Source organism: Strigops habroptila, chromosome 4, assembly GCF_004027225.2.
Source record: "Strigops habroptila isolate Jane chromosome 4, bStrHab1.2.pri, whole genome shotgun sequence".
Lineage (NCBI taxonomy): Eukaryota > Metazoa > Chordata > Aves > Psittaciformes > Psittacidae > Strigops > Strigops habroptila.
In genome coordinates, this window is record NC_046358.1 from 50,113,694 (window position 1) to 50,133,090 (window position 19,397).

Sequence of the window (19,397 nt, forward strand, 5' to 3'; positions counted from 1 at the left end):
CTCATTGACACACAAATCAAATTATCATACTTTACGAAGTGAAATATTAGGAGTGAAAGGCTCTTGTAAAATGCTGCCATGTATTTTTCAAGCATGATTTACACAGGTGACAAGGAAAATGTATTTCTGTTCTCATACTCCTTCTTCTAGCTTACGATACATAAGTACTAAAAAGTGTGGTAGATGAGTAATTTGCTATCTTACTGTATACAGCAGTAAGTTTTCAGTTAGGTATATAGAATCAGAAAACCATAGAATCGACTAGATTGGAAAAGACCATAAGATCATCAAGTCCAACCTCTACCCCAGCACTGCCAAGTCCACCACTAAACCATGTCACTGAAGGCCTCATCTACACGGTTTCTGAACACTCCCAGGGATGGTGATTCCACCACTTCCCTGGGCAGCCTGTTCCAATGCCTGATTATCCTTTTGGTGAAGGATTTTTCCTAATATCCAATCTAAACCTCCACTGGTGCAGCTTGAGGCTATTTCTGGTTAAATTAAATGTAATTTGGAACTAGATATACAAATCTATTACAGTATCATAGGTCCTTTTGCTGCCTCACCCACTGGCATTTTACACAAATAGTAGTAATACGGAAAGTTTGCACCTTAGATTCATTGAGAAAGCATAGCATCTACTGTAGCCTATCAGTTTCACAGATCCCTAAATTTAGAATGAGAGATGTTTCTGGATGTTCAAGGAAAATGTAATTCTTTTTTATACCTGTGAGCAGTTATAACAGTAAAGACTCAATGAGTAGACAATGTGGACTAGTAGTGTTTATGACAGCTTTGTAAGGCTGTTTTTTATGCGTACATCTATTGTATAAAACAGGGCTTAAATTGAAATCTTAGTCAGCTAACTGAATCCTTGTTTCCTTGTTAAATACATACCCCAAAGACCAAAGATTACAATGACAAGGATGGTTTTATTGTGCAGATTTAAAAGAAAAGTCAAGAGCAGTATCCTTCTAGCAGCAGTCGTTATGTTCTGTTGCTGAGGAAACAAAGGATTAAGATGTTCAGGAATGTTAGAATGGAATTTCAAGTATTCTTTCAGCCTCAGATGTTGTTTCAAGGTTTCTCTCATCCATTATTATTTTATTTACTTCTTTTTGCAGGGCCAGATCTGTGGCCTCTGTGGAAATTATGATGGCAACGGCATCAATGACTTTACTACAAGGAGTCAGTCTGTGGTAGAGAATGTCCTGGAGTTTGGAAACAGCTGGAAAGTATCCTCTACATGCCCTGATGCTTCCAGCATAAAGGACCCATGTTCTACCAACCCCTATCGAAAATCCTGGTCAGAGAAACAGTGTAGCATCATCAACAGCAATGTCTTTGCTGCCTGTCACTCTCAGGTATTACCACGGCAAAAGTTTACTTTTAGGGTGAAGACTAGGTCTATGTATTATCGAAGCTGCTATCCTCATACATTTTAACATGCCTAATTCACTAGTAATTCACTAGTATGTTTCACTTCAAATTGTGTCAGGAAAACTTCAGTCTGAATTCTGCTCATGGGACAGATTTATAGTCCCTACCTGTAAGAAATAAAAGGATATCTAATTCAAAGGAAATATTGACATATTACAAAAGAATGCTAATTTCATAATTACTATGTATTTTCCTGTAGCACACCACAAATAAAAATTTTCATATACCATGTACAGAACACAAGCTCAACAAAATAATAATATAGTAATGAAGTATCAGCATAGCTTTTGTCTGACACTAACTACATACCAAACAATGCAGGGTAACTGTACTCTTCCTGTTTAGTTCTCTCCACTGGCAGAGACATTGATTTTCAAGTGTAGTTGCCTATTGCTTGCGAACATGAATCTAATCTTCCACTAGGACACAAGTCTGGATGTCTAAAAATCTGTCAATACATGGTTCAGATGTATAATCTGGCAACACCTCTGATGTTTAACAGTGCATATAAGCAAAACAAAAAGAAAATCCTGACATAAGCCCTTCCTCTGAGATACTACAGTTTTAAGAAAATTACCCTAGCAAAGCTAAGAAAGAATTTAGATGGTAGGATATATAGTATTAAATTTGTTTTCATTAATAGGTTGAACCAGCAAAATACTACCAAGCATGTGTGACAGATGCTTGTGCTTGTGACACTGGAGGAGACTGTGATTGCTTTTGTACAGCAGTAGCTGCCTATGCTCAAGCGTGTAGTGAAGTTGGCGTCTGCATAGCCTGGAGAACCCCATCAATCTGTCGTGAGTTTTATGTCATAAACACTTCTGAAAGTGTAGTTAAACACATGGTGCCTTGCTTAACACACACTCTGGGTATCTTACGTATGTGCATTGTAATCTCCCTGTGTAGACTTTTTACACTAAGCTGTTTTGCTGGTGACACAATTTCACCTACTCATTCCCAGTTTTCAGGACTGTTCAAGCAGCACTGGAGGAATATGATGAACTGCCATGAGTCAAAAAAAGCTCTTTTTTTTTTTTTTCTTTCTTTTTTTTTCTTTGGGGTTTTTTTTTCTTTTTCTGAACATGTCCAAATTTCTGTTTCTCCTTAGCACTGTTCTGTGATTACTACAATCAACAAGGGGAATGTGAATGGCACTATAAGCCTTGTGGAGCCTCCTGTATGAAGACCTGTAGGAACCCAAGCGGAAAATGCCTCCACAACTTGTCAGGTTTAGAAGGTAAAAAGAGCTGCAAGTACCTTACTTTGTTATATTTTTAAAGCTTTTTATGGAGTGTATTTCCCCATCAGCTACACTTGCACCACTCCGTTCTCTTCAGCATCATTGCATCCACACGCAAGGAGGCAGAGTATGGAAAGTAGAGTTAAAAACATCTGGAAGACTAAGTACTTATGGGTGGGCTCTGCTGATGCTAGTACACTGCTTTACTTCCTAGAATTATTGGAAAAAATAAGTAGCAGAATTATGACTATTAAAAACAACACCTGCAAATGCATTCCTCACAAATAAAAATTTTGCTCACTGTATCTCATTCTTGCCTATCTCCTATACGTCCTTTTCCTTCCTTCAGGCTGCTACCCTAACTGCCCACCAGACAAGCCATATTTTCATGAGGATCAGATGAAGTGCGTTAGTCTCTGCGACTGTTATGATAACGAAGATGGAAAGATATATATACGGGACGAATGCCGTTTATGGTAAGAGTTAACATACCAACCTAATCATGTACAAGGAAAACCAATCAAAACAGCAGTGGGAAATTGCATGTTCCTGTCACAGGACAGGACTAGTTTATGCTGCCTGTGTAAACATAACGCCTTACTACATAATGCCAGTTTTCTTACTACATTAGTAGGAAGAAGTTCTTACGTGATTTTATGTTCAGTTGAATTTGTTCCTGATTATGTTGTAAATCCTCCTCATAAAGATACAAGAAGGTCAGTAAGTCCTTTATGACGAGGCTTTCTCTATTTCCCATTCCTATGTCAGGAAAAATATTGTTCCAGGAGTATAAATATATAATAGGGGTCTACTTTCAAGGATTTTATTACATTCTTATACTGCTTGTAGTATTTAGACTCTTTCCCTTTTTAACCTGCTTTTAGTATAAAAACATTGCAAGTGCAAAGAAAGGACAAGACTTTCACCTGTAGCTTTGCATATTACTTAGCTTCACTTCTATTCATAAGTTTGGGTTAGATATAAAGAAAGATTTTAGAAAATGACAGGAAAAGGAAAAAAGCCAACATGAACTGGACATTCAAGGAATAAACACAAATAAAGTGTCCTGTCCTTTGATGCAAGTATCTGGCAGAAAAAGATGATTAATAAAATTATCTCATAATAAAAAAATATGGTGGGTTACGGTTTTTTCAGTGGGTTTTTTTATGTCATTTCAGTGAATGCACATCAGATGGTTTAGAGTGCAAGTTTGATGATAAAGGTAAGACAGCTAAGAACTATTAAGAAAACAAAATACTGGATATTATCTTTCCATAGATGCCTGACAGTAAACTTCTTTTGAATTACAGCATGCCACTGCATTTATGAAGGGAACAGCTATAAATATGGTGAACTCATCTACAACACCACAGATGGAACTGGATGGTGTTTCACTGCAACATGTGATGTCAATGGAACAATTAGCAGAAAAATCTTTAAATGTGGCATCTTTACAACAACCCCATTTCCTTTTCTTACAAGTCAGTCCGAAACTACTGCTTCAGGTATGCATGAATATTCTTTAAAGTAACTGAAAAAATCTCTGGAAGTGATTGAAAATTGCTAAAATAGAGGGCCTTTTCATTATTAAGGACATAAAATTTTACTTGAAATTGTTTACTTCTGCTGAAACCACCAATTCGTTTGGCAGATTCAGTTGCTAAAGAAGTCCATAATCAAGGATGTAGAAACGAGTACAGCAGTTCTTACAAACTCAGTGTGCACTGTACACCATGTTTTTTCCAAGGGAAAAAAATAATAGAGCTTACTAATCATTGCACCTTGGAGAATGTCCTCGCTTCCTTGCAAACAAAAACCAGCAGTTCTAGACAGGCTTCTAAAAACACAAGAGACTGCCATTTTTTAAATTACTGACTACATTAGTGCAAACTGAAGATAAGACATCTACGTGAGGGCATGCTCAAATTATTTAAAACCATTCTTTGGGACCTTTCCCAATTGTATTTAAGAACCAAACCAACAGTTTCTTTCTAGTCCTGCAGTACACTTCTATATTATTCCTGCAGTTAACTTATTACAGTGACCATGTAATTCTGAGAAATTGTGAGAAGTATTTCTGCAAAATTATACAATATGACAGCAAGAACTAAATATTCAACTTTAAGTCTTCTACTAAGTAACATTTGTATGAAGAAAGGGGCATATATTCCACATGGTGATCTTTATAATGCTAAGAATACGAAAAGAAATAAGTAGAAAAGACTAATCAGACTATATATTTCCTATATATTATGTACGTGTATTCCATATTATAATGTATTAGATATAAAATACATGTGCTAAATATATATCTTATATTTATAAATATATTACAAGTTCTATTAAGTAGAAAACTCATTAACCTGTAAAAATATTTCCAAGCCTCTGTGCTTATGCAGTTAAGCATAAATAAGTACAGAGATAATACTGAGGAGAATAAAACCTCCTCTTACTTTAACCACAGCAATCATGAGATCACATTATCCTATATATTGCCATTCCACAAAAAGGATATCACATTAGCTATATTTATATATAGCATTTAATAAATGCCATATAAATTACCACTAGAAGAATAACACAGACATCAGATCAAAACCTACCTTAGAAATTAAATTCAAGACTGTCAAAGCAAGATCATTAGAATTAAAATACTACATTAACATATATAATATTATAGCCAACATTAAAAAATATGGAAGATTAATAACTTTTTTCTGGCACTGTCTTTAATAAAAACAGATGAGACTTTAATTTCCTCAATTTCATTACAGAAATGACAACTGCTGCACCAGTGACAACTGTATGTGTGAAGAACGTGTGTTCATGGTCAGACTGGTATGACTGCACACAGCCTGAAAATAAAGAGGACAGTGGAGATTATGAAACATTTGAAAATCTCCGAGAAAAAGGATACAGTGTGTGTAAAAACCCAAACGGTGTTCAATGCAGAGCCAAGGAACACCCAAATACACAAATAAACAATCTTAACCAAACAGTACAATGTAGTCTAAGTACAGGATTAATATGCAATAACAAAGACCAGCAATCTAAGCACTGCTATAATTATGAAATCAGAGTATTATGCTGCAGTTACATACCATGTTCAGAATTACCAACTACGACAACAAGAACCACAGTCTTCACAACTACTGGTGTAAAATCAACATCATTCACAGTACAAACAAAGCCACAACAAACACCAGAGAAACAACAAACAGAAGTGCAAGTAAGTGAAGTAACTACATCACCAAGAAACAGAGAAAGCACAAGTCTGACTGTAAATTCAGTTACACCAAAAACATTACAAATCTCAACTACAGGTTACGAGAAAACGTCAAATAAAGAAGAAACGTCAACTCTAGCAACCTACACTCCAACATCACACATTATTACTTCAACCCACCACCCCTCAGCAACAACGACGACCACTGGCATGACAGTTGTCCTAAGCACCACTGCGCCATCAACACAAGGCACAACCATCATTACTACCACCAGCAAAGCCAGCACAACAAGGACCTCTCCGCCTCCAAAAGAAGGAACTAGCACCACGACACCCACTGCAACATCACACATCACAGCAAGAAGCACAATCAGCACCTCGATGACCACCACAGGAAGTACCACAACATCCACACCCACGTCTACTCCAACTCAAACATCCACTCCGCCAACACAGGCTCCAACATCACAAAGTACTGCCACCAGCCTCTACCCATCAGCAACGACAACCACCACCGGCACCACTGCTGTCCCCAGTACCACTGCGCCACCAACACATGGCACAACAGTAATCACTTCCACCACCAAGGCCAGCACAACAAGGACCTCTCCACCTCCAACAGAAACAACCACCACCACGACACCCGCTCCAACAGTGTCCACATCAGGAGCCAGCAGTACCAGCACCTCCAGTACCACCACACTAAGCACCACAACATCCACATCCACGTCTACTCCACCTCAAACATCCACTCCGCCAACACAGGCTCCAACAGCACACAGGACTGCCACCAGCCTCTACCCATCAGCAACGACAACCATCACTGGCAACACAGGTCTCCCAGGTACCAGAGCACCGTCAAAACAAGGCACAACCATCGTCACCACCACCAGCACGGCCAGTCCAACAAGGACCTCTCCACCTGCAACAGAAACAACCACCACCACGACGACCGCTCCAACAATACCCACATCAGTAGCCAGCAGTACCAGCACCTCCAGTACCACCACACTAAGCACCACAACATCCACATCCACGTCTACTCCACCTCAAACATCCACTCCGCCAACACAGGCTCCAACAGCACACAGGACTGCCACCAGCCTCTACCCATCAGCAACGACAACCACCACTGGCAACACAGGTCTCACCAGTACCACTGCGCCGTCAACACAAGGCGCAACCATCGTCACCACCACCAGTACGGCCAGCACCACCAGGACCTCTCCATCTCCAACAGAAGGAACCACCATCATCACACCCAATCCAACATCACACACCTCAGCCAGTAGCACAATCAGCACCTCGAGGACCACCACAGGAACCACCACAACGTCCACATCCACGTCTACTCCACCTCAAACATCCACTCCGCCAACACAGGCACCAACATCACACAGTACTGCCACCAGCCTCTACCCATCAGCAACGACAACCACCACCGGCACCACTGCTGTCCCCAGTACCACTGCGCCACCAACACATGGCACAACAGTAATCACTTCCACCACCAAGGCCAGCACAACAAGGACCTCTCCACCTCCAAGAGAAACAACCACCACCACCACGACCGCTCCAACAGTGTCCACATCAGGAGCCAGCAGTACCAGCACCTCCAGTACCACCACACTAAGCACCACAACATCCACATCCACGTCTGCTCCACCTCAAACATCCACTCCGCCAACACAGGCTCCAACAGCACACACTACTGCCACCAGCCTCTACCCATCAGCAACGACAACCACCACTGGCAACACAGGTCTCCCCAGTACCACTACGCCGTCAACACAAGGCACAACCATCGTCACCACCACCAGCATGGCCAACACCACCAGGACGGCTCCACCTCCAACAGAAGGAACCACCATCATCACACCCAATCCAACATCACACACCTCAGCCAGTAGCACAATCAGCACCTCGAGGACCACCACAGGAACCACCACAACGTCCACATCCACGTCTACTCCACCTCAAACATCCACTCCGCCAACACAGGCTCCAACATCACACAGTATTGCCACCAGCCTCTACCCATCAGCAACGACAACCACCACCGGCACCACCGCTGTCCCCAGTACCACTGCGCCACCAACACATGGCATAACAGTAATCACTTCCACCACCAAGGCCAGCACAACAAGGACCTCTCCACCTCCAACAGAAACAACCACCACCACGACACCCGCTCCAACAGTGTCCACATCAGGAGCCAGCAGTACCAGCACCTCCAGTACCACCACACTAAGCACCACAACATCCACATCCACGTCTACTCCACCTCAAACATCCACTCCGCCAACACAGGCTCCAACAGCACACAGGACTGCCACCAGCCTCTACCCATCAGCAACAACAACCACCACTGGCAACACAGGTCTCCCCGGTACCACTGCACCGTCAACACAAGGCACAACCATCGTCACCACCACCAGCACAGCCAGCACCACCAGGACCTCTCCACCTCCAACAGAAACAACCACCACCACGACGACCGCTCCAATAATACCCACATCAGGAGCCAGCAGTACCAGCACCTCCAGTACCACCACACTAAGCACCACAACATCCACATCCAGGCCTACTCCACCTCAAACATCCACTCCGCCAACACAGGCTCCAACAGCACACACTACTGCCACCAGCCTCTACCCATCAGCAACGACAACCACCACTGGCAACACAGGTCTCACCAGTACCACTGTGCCAACAACAGAAGGCACAACCATTGTCACCACCACCAGCAAGGCCAGCACCACCAGGACCTCTCCACCTCCAACAGAAGGAACCACCATCATCACACCCAATCCAACATCACACACCTCAGCCAGTAGCACAATCAGCACCTCGAGGATCACCACAGGAACCACCACAACATCCACATCCACGTCTACTCCACCTCAAACATCCACTCCGCCAACACAGGCTCCAACAGCACACACTACTGCCACCAGCCTCTACCCATCAGCAACGACAACCACCGCAGGCACCACGGTTCTCACCAGTACCACTGTGCCATCAATAGAAGGCACAACCATCAGCACTACCACCAGCACGGCCAGTGCAACAAGGACCTCTCCACCTCCAACAGCAACAACCACCACCACCACGATCGCTCCAACAGTGCCCACATCAGTAGCCAGCAGTACCAGCACCTCGAGGACCACCACAGGAACCACCACAACGTCCACATCCTCGTCTACTCTACCTCAAACATCCACTCCGCCAACCCAGGCTCCAACAGCACACAGTACTGCCACCATTCTCCGCCCTTCAGCAACAACAACCACCACTGGCTCCACCACAGTCCCCAGTAGCACTGCGCCTCCAACACAAGGCACAACCATCATCATTACCACCAGCACGGCCAGCACCACCAGGACCTCTCCACCTTCAACAGAAGGAACAAGCACCATCACATCCACTCCAACAGCGTCCACCTCAGAATCTAACATCACTGCCAGCACCTCCAGGACATCAAGCTCCTGCCAGCCACAGTGCATCTGGACGCAGTGGTTTGACATCGATACCCCCAGCCCTGGGAGTGAAAATGGAGACACAGAGACATTTGAAAGAATCCGAGCTGCTGGGTACGCACTGTGTGACCAGCCACAAGATATCAAGTGCCGTGCTATAGATTACCCTTCTAGGAGTCTGGACAAACTGGGTCAGGTCTTTGACTGCAGCATTGAGTTTGGCCTTGTGTGCAAAAATAAGGATCAGATCACAAAGTACCCCCTGTGCTTTGACTATGAGATTCAGGTGCTGTGCTGTGACACTAAACACTGCCAGACAACACCAGCAACTCCAGGCACCACTGCAGGATCCTCCACCACAGCCTCTCCAACACAAACATCCTCTCTGCCAACACAGGCTCCAACAGCACACAGTACTGCCACCAGCCTCTACCTATCAGCAACAACCACCACCACTGGCAACACAGGTCTACCCAGTACCACTGCGCCATCAACACAAGGCACAACCATAATAAACACCACCAGCACGGCCAGCACAACAAGGACTTCTCCACCTCCAACAGAAACAACCACCACCACGACGACCGCTCCAACAGTGTCCACATCAGGAGCCAGCATTATCAGCACCTCCAGTAGCACCACACTAAGCACCACAACATCCACATCCACGTCTACTCCACCTCAAACATCCACTCCGCCAACACAGGCTCCAACAGCACACAGGACTGCCACCAGCCTCTACCCATCAGCAACGACAACCACCACTGGCAACATAGGTCTCACCAGTACCACTGCACCATCAACACAAGGCACAACCATCGTCACCACCACCAGTACGGCCAGCACCACCAGGACCTCTCCATCTCCAACAGAAGGAACCACCATCATCACACCCAATCCAACATCACACACCTCAGCCAGCAGCACAATCAGCACCTCAAGGACCACCACAGGAACCACCACAACGTCCACATCCACGTCTACTCCACCTCAAACATCCACTCCGCCAACACAGGCACCAACATCACACAGTACTGCCACCAGCCTCTACCCATCAGCAACGACAACCACCACCGGCACCACTGCTGTCCCCAGTACCACTGCGCCACCAACACATGGCACAACAGTAATCACTTCCACCACCAAGGCCAGCACAATAGGGACGTCTCCACCTCCAACAGAAACAACCACCACCACGATACCCGCTCCAACAGTGTCCACATCAGTAGCCAGCAGTACCAGCACCTCCAGTACCACCACACTAAGCACCACAACATCCACATCCACGTCTACTCCACCTCAAACATCCACTCCGCCAACACAGGCTCCAACAGCACACAGGACTGCCACCAGCCTCTACCCATCAGCAACGACAACCACCACTGGCAACACAGGTCTCCCCGGTACCACTGCACCGTCAACACAAGGCACAACCATCGTCACCACCACCAGCACAGCCAGCACCACCAGGACCTCTCCACCTCCAACAGAAACAACCACCACCACGATGACCGCTCCAACAATACCCACATCAGTAGCCAGCAGTACCAGTACCTCCAGTACCACCACACTAAGCACCACAACATCCACATCCACGTCTACTCCACCTCAAACATCCACTCCGCCAACAGAGGCTCCAACAGCACACACTACTGCCACCAGCCTCTACCCATCAGCAACGACAACCACCACTGGCAACATAGGTCTCACCAGTACCACTGCACCATCAACACAAGGCACAACCATCGTCACCACCACCAGTACGGCCAGCACCACCAGGACCTCTCCATCTCCAACAGAAGGAACCACCATCATCACACCCAATCCAACATCACATACCTCAGCCAGCAGCACAATCAGCACCTCAAGGACCACCACAGGAACCACCACAACGTCCACATCCACGTCTACTCCACCTCAAACATCCACTCCGCCAACACAGGCACCAACATCACACAGTACTGCCACCAGCCTCTACCCATCAGCAACGACAACCACCACCGGCACCACTGCTGTCCCCAGTACCACTGCGCCACCAACACATGGCACAACAGTAATCACTTCCACCACCAAGGCCAGCACAATAGGGACGTCTCCACCTCCAACAGAAACAACCACCACCACGACGACCGCTCCAACAGTGTCCACATCAGTAGCCAGCAGTACCAGCACCTCCAGTACCACCACACTAAGCACCACAACATCCACATCCACGTCTACTCCACCTCAAACATCCACCCCGCCAACACAGGCTCCAACAGCACACAGGACTGCCACCAGCCTCTACCCATCAGCAACGACAACCACCACTGGCAACACAGGTCTCCCCGGTACCACTGCACCGTCAACACAAGGCACAACCATCGTCACCACCACCAGCACAGCCAGCACCACCAGGACCTCTCCACCTCCAACAGAAACAACCACCACCACGACGACCGCTCCAACAATACCCACATCAGTAGCCAGCAGTACCAGTACCTCCAGTACCACCACACTAAGCACCACAACATCCACATCCACGTCTACTCCACCTCAAACATCCACTCCGCCAACACAGGCTCCAACAGCACACACTACTGCCACCAGCCTCTACCCATCAGCAACGACAACCACCACTGGCAACACAGGTCTCACCAGTACCACTGTGCCAACAACAGAAGGCACAACCATTGTCACCACCACCAGCAAGGCCAGCACCACCAGGACCTCTCCACCTCCAACAGAAGGAACCACCATCATCACACCCAATCCAACATCACACACCTCAGCCAGTAGCACAATCAGCACCTTGAGGATCACCACAGGAAGCACCACAACATCCACATCCACGTCTACTCCACCTCAAACATCCACTCCGCCAACACAGGCTCCAACAGCACACACTACTGCCACCAGCCTCTACCCATCAGCAACGACAACCACCGCAGGCACCACGGTTCTCACCAGTACCACTGTGCCATCAATAGAAGGCACAACCATCAGCACTACCACCAGCACGGCCAGTGCAACAAGGACCTCTCCACCTCCAACAGCAACAACCACCACCACCACGATCGCTCCAACAGTGCCCACATCAGTAGCCAGCAGTACCAGCACCTCGAGGACCACCACAGGAACCACCACAACGTCCACATCCTCGTCTACTCTACCTCAAACATCCACTCCGCCAACCCAGGCTCCAACAGCACACAGTACTGCCACCATTCTCCGCCCTTCAGCAACAACAACCACCACTGGCTCCACCACAGTCCCCAGTAGCACTGCGCCTCCAACACAAGGCACAACCATCATCATTACCACCAGCACGGCCAGCACCACCAGGACCTCTCCACCTTCAACAGAAGGAACAAGCACCATCACATCCACTCCAACAGTGTCCACCTCAGAATCTAACATCACTGCCAGCACCTCCAGGACATCAAGCTCCTGCCAGCCACAGTGCATCTGGACGCAGTGGTTTGACATCGATACCCCCAGCCCTGGGAGTGAAAATGGAGACATAGAGACATTTGAAAGAATCCGAGCTGCTGGGTACGCACTGTGTGACCAGCCACAAGATATCAAGTGCCGTGCTATAGATTACCCTTCTAGGAGTCTGGACAAACTGGGTCAGGTCTTTGACTGCAGCATTGAGTTTGGCCTTGTGTGCAAAAATAAGGATCAGATCACAAAGTACCCCCTGTGCTTTGACTATGAGATTCAGGTGCTGTGCTGTGACACTAAACACTGCCAGACAACACCAGCAACTCCAGGCACCACTGCAGGATCCTCCACCACAGCCTCTCCAACACAAACATCCTCTCTGCCAACACAGGCTCCAACAGCACACAGTACTGCCACCAGCCTCTACCTATCAGCAACAACCACCACCACTGGCAACACAGGTCTACCCAGTACCACTGCGCCATCAACACAAGGCACAACCATAATAAACACCACCAGCACGGCCAGCACAACAAGGACTTCTCCACCTCCAACAGAAACAACCACCACCACGACGACCGCTCCAACAGTGTCCACATCAGGAGCCAGCATTATCAGCACCTCCAGTAGCACCACACTAAGCACCACAACATCCACATCCACGTCTACTCCACCTCAAACATCCACTCCGCCAACCCAGGCTCCAACATCACGCAGGACTGCCACCAGCCTCTACCCATCAGCAACGACAACCACCACTGGCAACACAGGTCTCACCGGTACCACTGTGCCAACAACAGAAGGCACAACCATTGTCACCACCACCAGCAAGGCCAGCACCACCAGGACCTCTCCACCTCCAACAGAAGGAACCACCATCATCACACCCAATCCAACATCACACACCTCAGCCAGCAGCACAATCAGCACCTCGAGGACCACCACAGGAACCACCACAATGTCCATATCCACATCTACTCCACCTCAAACATCCACTCCACCAACCCAGGCTCCAACAGCACACAGTACTGCCACCAGCCTCTACCCAAAAGCAACGACAACCACCACCAGCACCACTGCTGTCCCCAGTACCACTGCGCCACCAACACATGGCACAACAGTAATCACTTCCACCACCAAGGCCAGCACAACAAGGACCTCTCCACCTCCAACAAAAACAGCCACCACCACGACACCCACTCCAACAGTGCCCACATCAGGAGCCAGCAGTACCAGCATCTCCAGTACCACCACACTAAGCACCACAACATCCACATCCACGTCTATTCCACCTCAAACATCCACTCCGCCAACACAGGCTCCAACAGCACACACTACTGCCACCAGCCTCTACCCATCAGCAACGACAACCACCGCAGGCACCACGGTTCTCACCAGTACCACTGTGCCATCAACAGAAGGCACAACCATCAGCACTACCACCAGCACGGCCAGCGCAACAAGGACCTCTCCACCTCCAACAGAAACAACCACCACCACGATCGCTCCAACAGTGCCCACATCAGGAGCCAGCAGTACCAGCACCTCCAGTACCACCACATTAAGAACCACAACATCCACATCCACGTCTACTCCACCTCAAACATCCACTCTACCAACCCAGGCTCCAACAGCACACACTACTGCCACCAGCCTCTACCCATCAGCAACGACAATCACCGCAGGCAACACGGTTCTCACTAGTACCACTGTGCCAACAGAAGGCACAACCATCAGCACTACCACCAGCACGGCCAGCACAACAAGGACCTCTCCACCTCCAACAGAAAAAACCACCACCACGACACCCGCACCAACAGTGCCCACATCAGGAGCCAGCAGTACCAGCACCTCCAGTACCACCACACTAAGCACCACAACATCCACATCCACGTCTACTCCACCTCAAACATCGACTCTGACAACCCAGGCTCCAACATCACGAAGTATTGCCACCAGCCTCAACCCATCAGCAACAACAACCACCACTGGCAACAATGTTGTCCCCAGTACCACTGTGCCTCCAACACACTTGACAACCATCAATACTACCACCAGCACAACAAATACAACAAGGACCTCCCCACCTCCAACAGAAGGAACCACCACCATGACGACCGCTCCAACAGTGCACATATCAGTAGCCAGTAGTACCAGCACCTCCAGTATCACCACACTAAGCACCACAACATCCACATCCACGTCTGCTCCACCTCAAACATCCACTCCGCCAACACAGGCTCCAACAGCACACAGGACTGCCACCAGCCTCTATCCATCAGCAACGACAACCACCACCGGCAACACAGGTCTCACCGGTACCACTGTGCCAACAACAGAAGGCACAACCATTGTCACCACCACCAGCAAGGCCAGCACCACCAGGACCTCTCCACCTCCAACAGAAGGAACCACCATCATCACACCCAATCCAACATCACACACCTCAGCCAGCAGCACAATCAGCACCTCGAGGACCACCACAGGAACCACCACAATGTCCATATCCACATCTACTCCACCTCAAACATCCACTCCACCAACCCAGGCTCCAACAGCACACAGTACTGCCACCAGCCTCTACCCAAAAGCAACGACAACCACCACCAGCACCACTGCTGTCCCCAGTACCACTGCGCCACCAACACATGGCACAACAGTAATCACTTCCACCACCAAGGCCAGCACAACAAGGACCTCTCCACCTCCAACAAAAACAGCCACCACCACGACACCCACTCCAACAGTGCCCACATCAGGAGCCAGCAGTACCAGCATCTCCAGTACCACCACACTAAGCACCACAACATCCACATCCACGTCTATTCCACCTCAAACATCCACTCCGCCAACACAGGCTCCAACAGCACACACTACTGCCACCAGCCTCTACCCATCAGCAACGACAACCACCGCAGGCACCACGGTTCTCACCAGTACCACTGTGCCATCAACAGAAGGCACAACCATCAGCACTACCACCAGCACGGCCAGCGCAACAAGGACCTCTCCACCTCCAACAGAAACAACCACCACCACGATCGCTCCAACAGTGCCCACATCAGGAGCCAGCAGTACCAGCACCTCCAGTACTACCACATTAAGAACCACAACATCCACATCCACGTCTACTCCACCTCAAACATCCACTCTACCAACCCAGGCTCCAACAGCACACACTACTGCCACCAGCCTCTACCCATCAGCAACGACAATCACCGCAGGCAACACGGTTCTCACTAGTACCACTGTGCCAACAGAAGGCACAACCATCAGCACTACCACCAGCACGGCCAGCACAACAAGGACCTCTCCACCTCCAACAGAAAAAACCACCACCACGACACCCGCACCAACAGTGCCCACATCAGGAGCCAGCAGTACCAGCACCTCCAGTACCACCACACTAAGCACCACAACATCCACATCCACGTCTACTCCACCTCAAACATCGACTCTGACAACCCAGGCTCCAACATCACAAAGTATTGCCACCAGCCTCAACCCATCAGCAACGACAACCACCACTGGCAACAATGTTGTCCCCAGTACCACTGTGCCTCCAACACACTTGACAACCATCAATACTACCACCAGCACAACAAATACAACAAGGACCTCCCCACCTCCAACAGAAACAACCACCACCACGACAACCGCTCCAACAGTGCCCACATCAGTAGCCAGTAGTACCAGCACCTCCAGTACCACCACACTAAGCACCACAACATCCACATCCACGTCTGCTCCACCTCAAACATCCACTCCGCCAACACAGGCTCCAACAGCACACAGGACTGCCACCAGCCTCTATCCATCAGCAACGACAACCACCACTGGCAACACAGGTCTCACCAGTACCACTGTGCCAACAACAGAAGGCACAACCATTGTCACCACCACCAGCAAGGCCAGCACCACCAGGACCTCTCCACCTCCAACAGAAGGAACCACCATCATCACACCCAATCCAACATCACACACCTCAGCCAGCAGCATAATCAGCACCTCGAGGACCACCACAGGAACCACCACAATGTCCATATCCACATCTACTCCACCTCAAACATCCACTCCACCAACCCAGGCTCCAACAGCACACACTACTGCCACCAGCCTCTACCCATCAGCAACAACAACCACCACTGGCAACACAGGTCTCCCCAGTACCACTGCGCCACCAACAGAAGGCACAACCATCAGCACTACCACCAGCACGGCCAGTGCAACAAGGACCTCTCTACCTTCAACAGAAACAACCACCACCACCACGATCGCTCCAACAGTGCCCACCTCACTGGCCAGCAGTACCAGCACATCGAGGTCCACCACAGGAACCACCACAACATCCACATCCGTGTCTACTCTACCTCAAACATCCACTCCGCCAACCCAGGCTCCAACAGCACACAGTACTGCCACTAGCCTCAATTCATCAGCTATGACAACCACCACTGGCACCACTGTTGTCCCCACTACCACGGTGCCGCCAACACATGCAACAACCATCAGTACTACCACGAGCACGGCCAGCACAACAAGGACCTCTCCAACTCCAACCGCAACCGAAGGAACTACCATCATGACACCCTCTCCAGCGGTCCCCACTTCAGTAGCCAGCAGTAGCAGCACCTTGAGGACCACCACAGGAAGAACCACAACGTCCACATCCATTTCTACTCTAGCACAGACATCCTCTCTGGCAACCCAGCCTCCAACATCATACATTTCTGTTGCTAGTGTGAACCCATCAGCAACAACAACCACTCCAGCTACCTTGGATCTCCACAGTACCATTGCAACGTCAACACGAGGCACAACCACCATTACCACCACCAGCACGGCCAGCTCCACCAGGAACACTCCACCTCCAACAGAAGCAACCACCATCATCGCACCTGCTCATACAGTGCCCACCTCAGTAGCCAGCAGTACCAGCACCTCGAGGACCACCACGGGAAGCACCACAACATTCTTGAGTGCTTCAGCACAAACCACTCTGGCAACCGAGGCTCCAACATCACACAGTACTGCTACCAGCTTCTACCCGTCAGCAACAACAACCACCACTGGCACCACAGTTCTCACCAGTACCAGTGCGCCGTCAACACAAGGCACAACCATCGTCACCACCACCAGCATGGCAAGCACAACAAGGACCTCTCCACCTCCAACAGAAAAAACCACCACCACGACACCCGCTCCAACAGTGCCCACATCAGTAGCCAGCAGTACCAGCACCTCAAGGACCACAAAACTAAGCACCACAACATCCACATCCACGCCTACTCCACCTCAAACATCCACCCCGCCAACACAGGCTCCAACATCACACAGTACTGCCACCAGCCTCTACCGATCAGCAACAACCACTACTGGCAACACAGGTCTCCCCAGTACCACTGCGCCGTCAACACAAGGCACAACCATCGTCACCACCACCAGCAAGGCCAGCACCACCAGGACCTCTCCACCTCCAACAGAAGGAAACACCATCATCACACCCAATCCAACATCACACACCTCAGCCAGTAGCACAATCAGCACCTCGAGGATCACCACAGGAACCACCACAATGTCCACATCCACATCTACTCCACCTCAAACATCCACTCCACCAACTCAGGCTCCAACAGCACACACTACTGCCACCAGCCTCTACCCATCAGCAACGACAACCACCGCAGGCATCACGGTTCTCACCAGTACCACTGTGCCACCAACAGAAGGCAGAACCATCAGCACTACCACCAGCACGGCCAGCACCACCAGGACCTCTCCACTTCCAACGGTAGAAATAACCACCATGACAGAACCCACCTCAGCAGCCAGTAATAGTAGCACCTCAATGACCACCACAGGAGGCACCACAACATCCACGTCTGCTCCAACGGAAACATTCACTCTGGCAACTGAGTCTCCAACATCACACATTACTGCCTCCAGCCATCACCTCTCAGCAACAACAACAACTATAGTTGCTACACACATTCTTACCACATCTGTTTCTCCTACTGCATTGAGTACTGCCACAATTCCCAGCATCCCAGGTATGTCTTTCTTTGTCACTGGAAGTGTTCCAAACATCTATTTCAGTAGAATACCACTGGTCTTCTGTAAGTTGTATCTCCAAGTTATTCTCTGATCATCTCTATTTTTTATAAGATAGAAACCACCGATTTGCATAATCCTAGATGTTGCTCAGCACAGAGCTAGAAGACTTTCACAATCTCCACTTAGCCATACGTCAAATAGTTGAATGCAATAAAAATGTTGACTTGATTTGCCTGAATGTTTAACATCACCCTTTGATACGTTAAGATCATGAGATGAAAATCCTGTGCTGCAAACTAAAGTTTGTCTTGTTATAAACAGTAACAACAACTGGTGTACCACAATCAACTCATGTTACAAGAAGCACTTCTGCAATCTTCAGTTCTTCCCCCAGCACACCTGCCACAACAGAAGCAAGTACATTTGTGTCATCAATTGGAACAACTCCATGTTTTTGTCATGTGTTTGGTAATTTTTTTTCTCCTGGTAAGTGTCTTATTTTATGATTATAAATAATTTCAGAAAT

General features: G+C 48.5%; 1 protein-coding gene across 1 annotated transcript in view; it reads left to right on the top strand.

Annotated features, from left to right (window-relative positions):
- The window catches only part of LOC115606394 (mucin-5AC-like), a 50,792-nt gene that overhangs the window by 20,294 nt on the left and 11,101 nt on the right, over positions 1-19,397 (top strand). Inside the window, exons 25-31 of the mRNA XM_030482236.1 lie at positions 1,128-1,367; positions 2,087-2,243; positions 2,555-2,683; positions 3,036-3,162; positions 3,865-3,908; positions 3,997-4,203; positions 5,479-18,867. Of these exons, the coding sequence (XP_030338096.1) occupies positions 1,128-1,367; positions 2,087-2,243; positions 2,555-2,683; positions 3,036-3,162; positions 3,865-3,908; positions 3,997-4,203; positions 5,479-18,867 (14,293 nt within the window). The remainder of the gene's footprint in view (positions 1-1,127; positions 1,368-2,086; positions 2,244-2,554; positions 2,684-3,035; positions 3,163-3,864; positions 3,909-3,996; positions 4,204-5,478; positions 18,868-19,397) is intronic.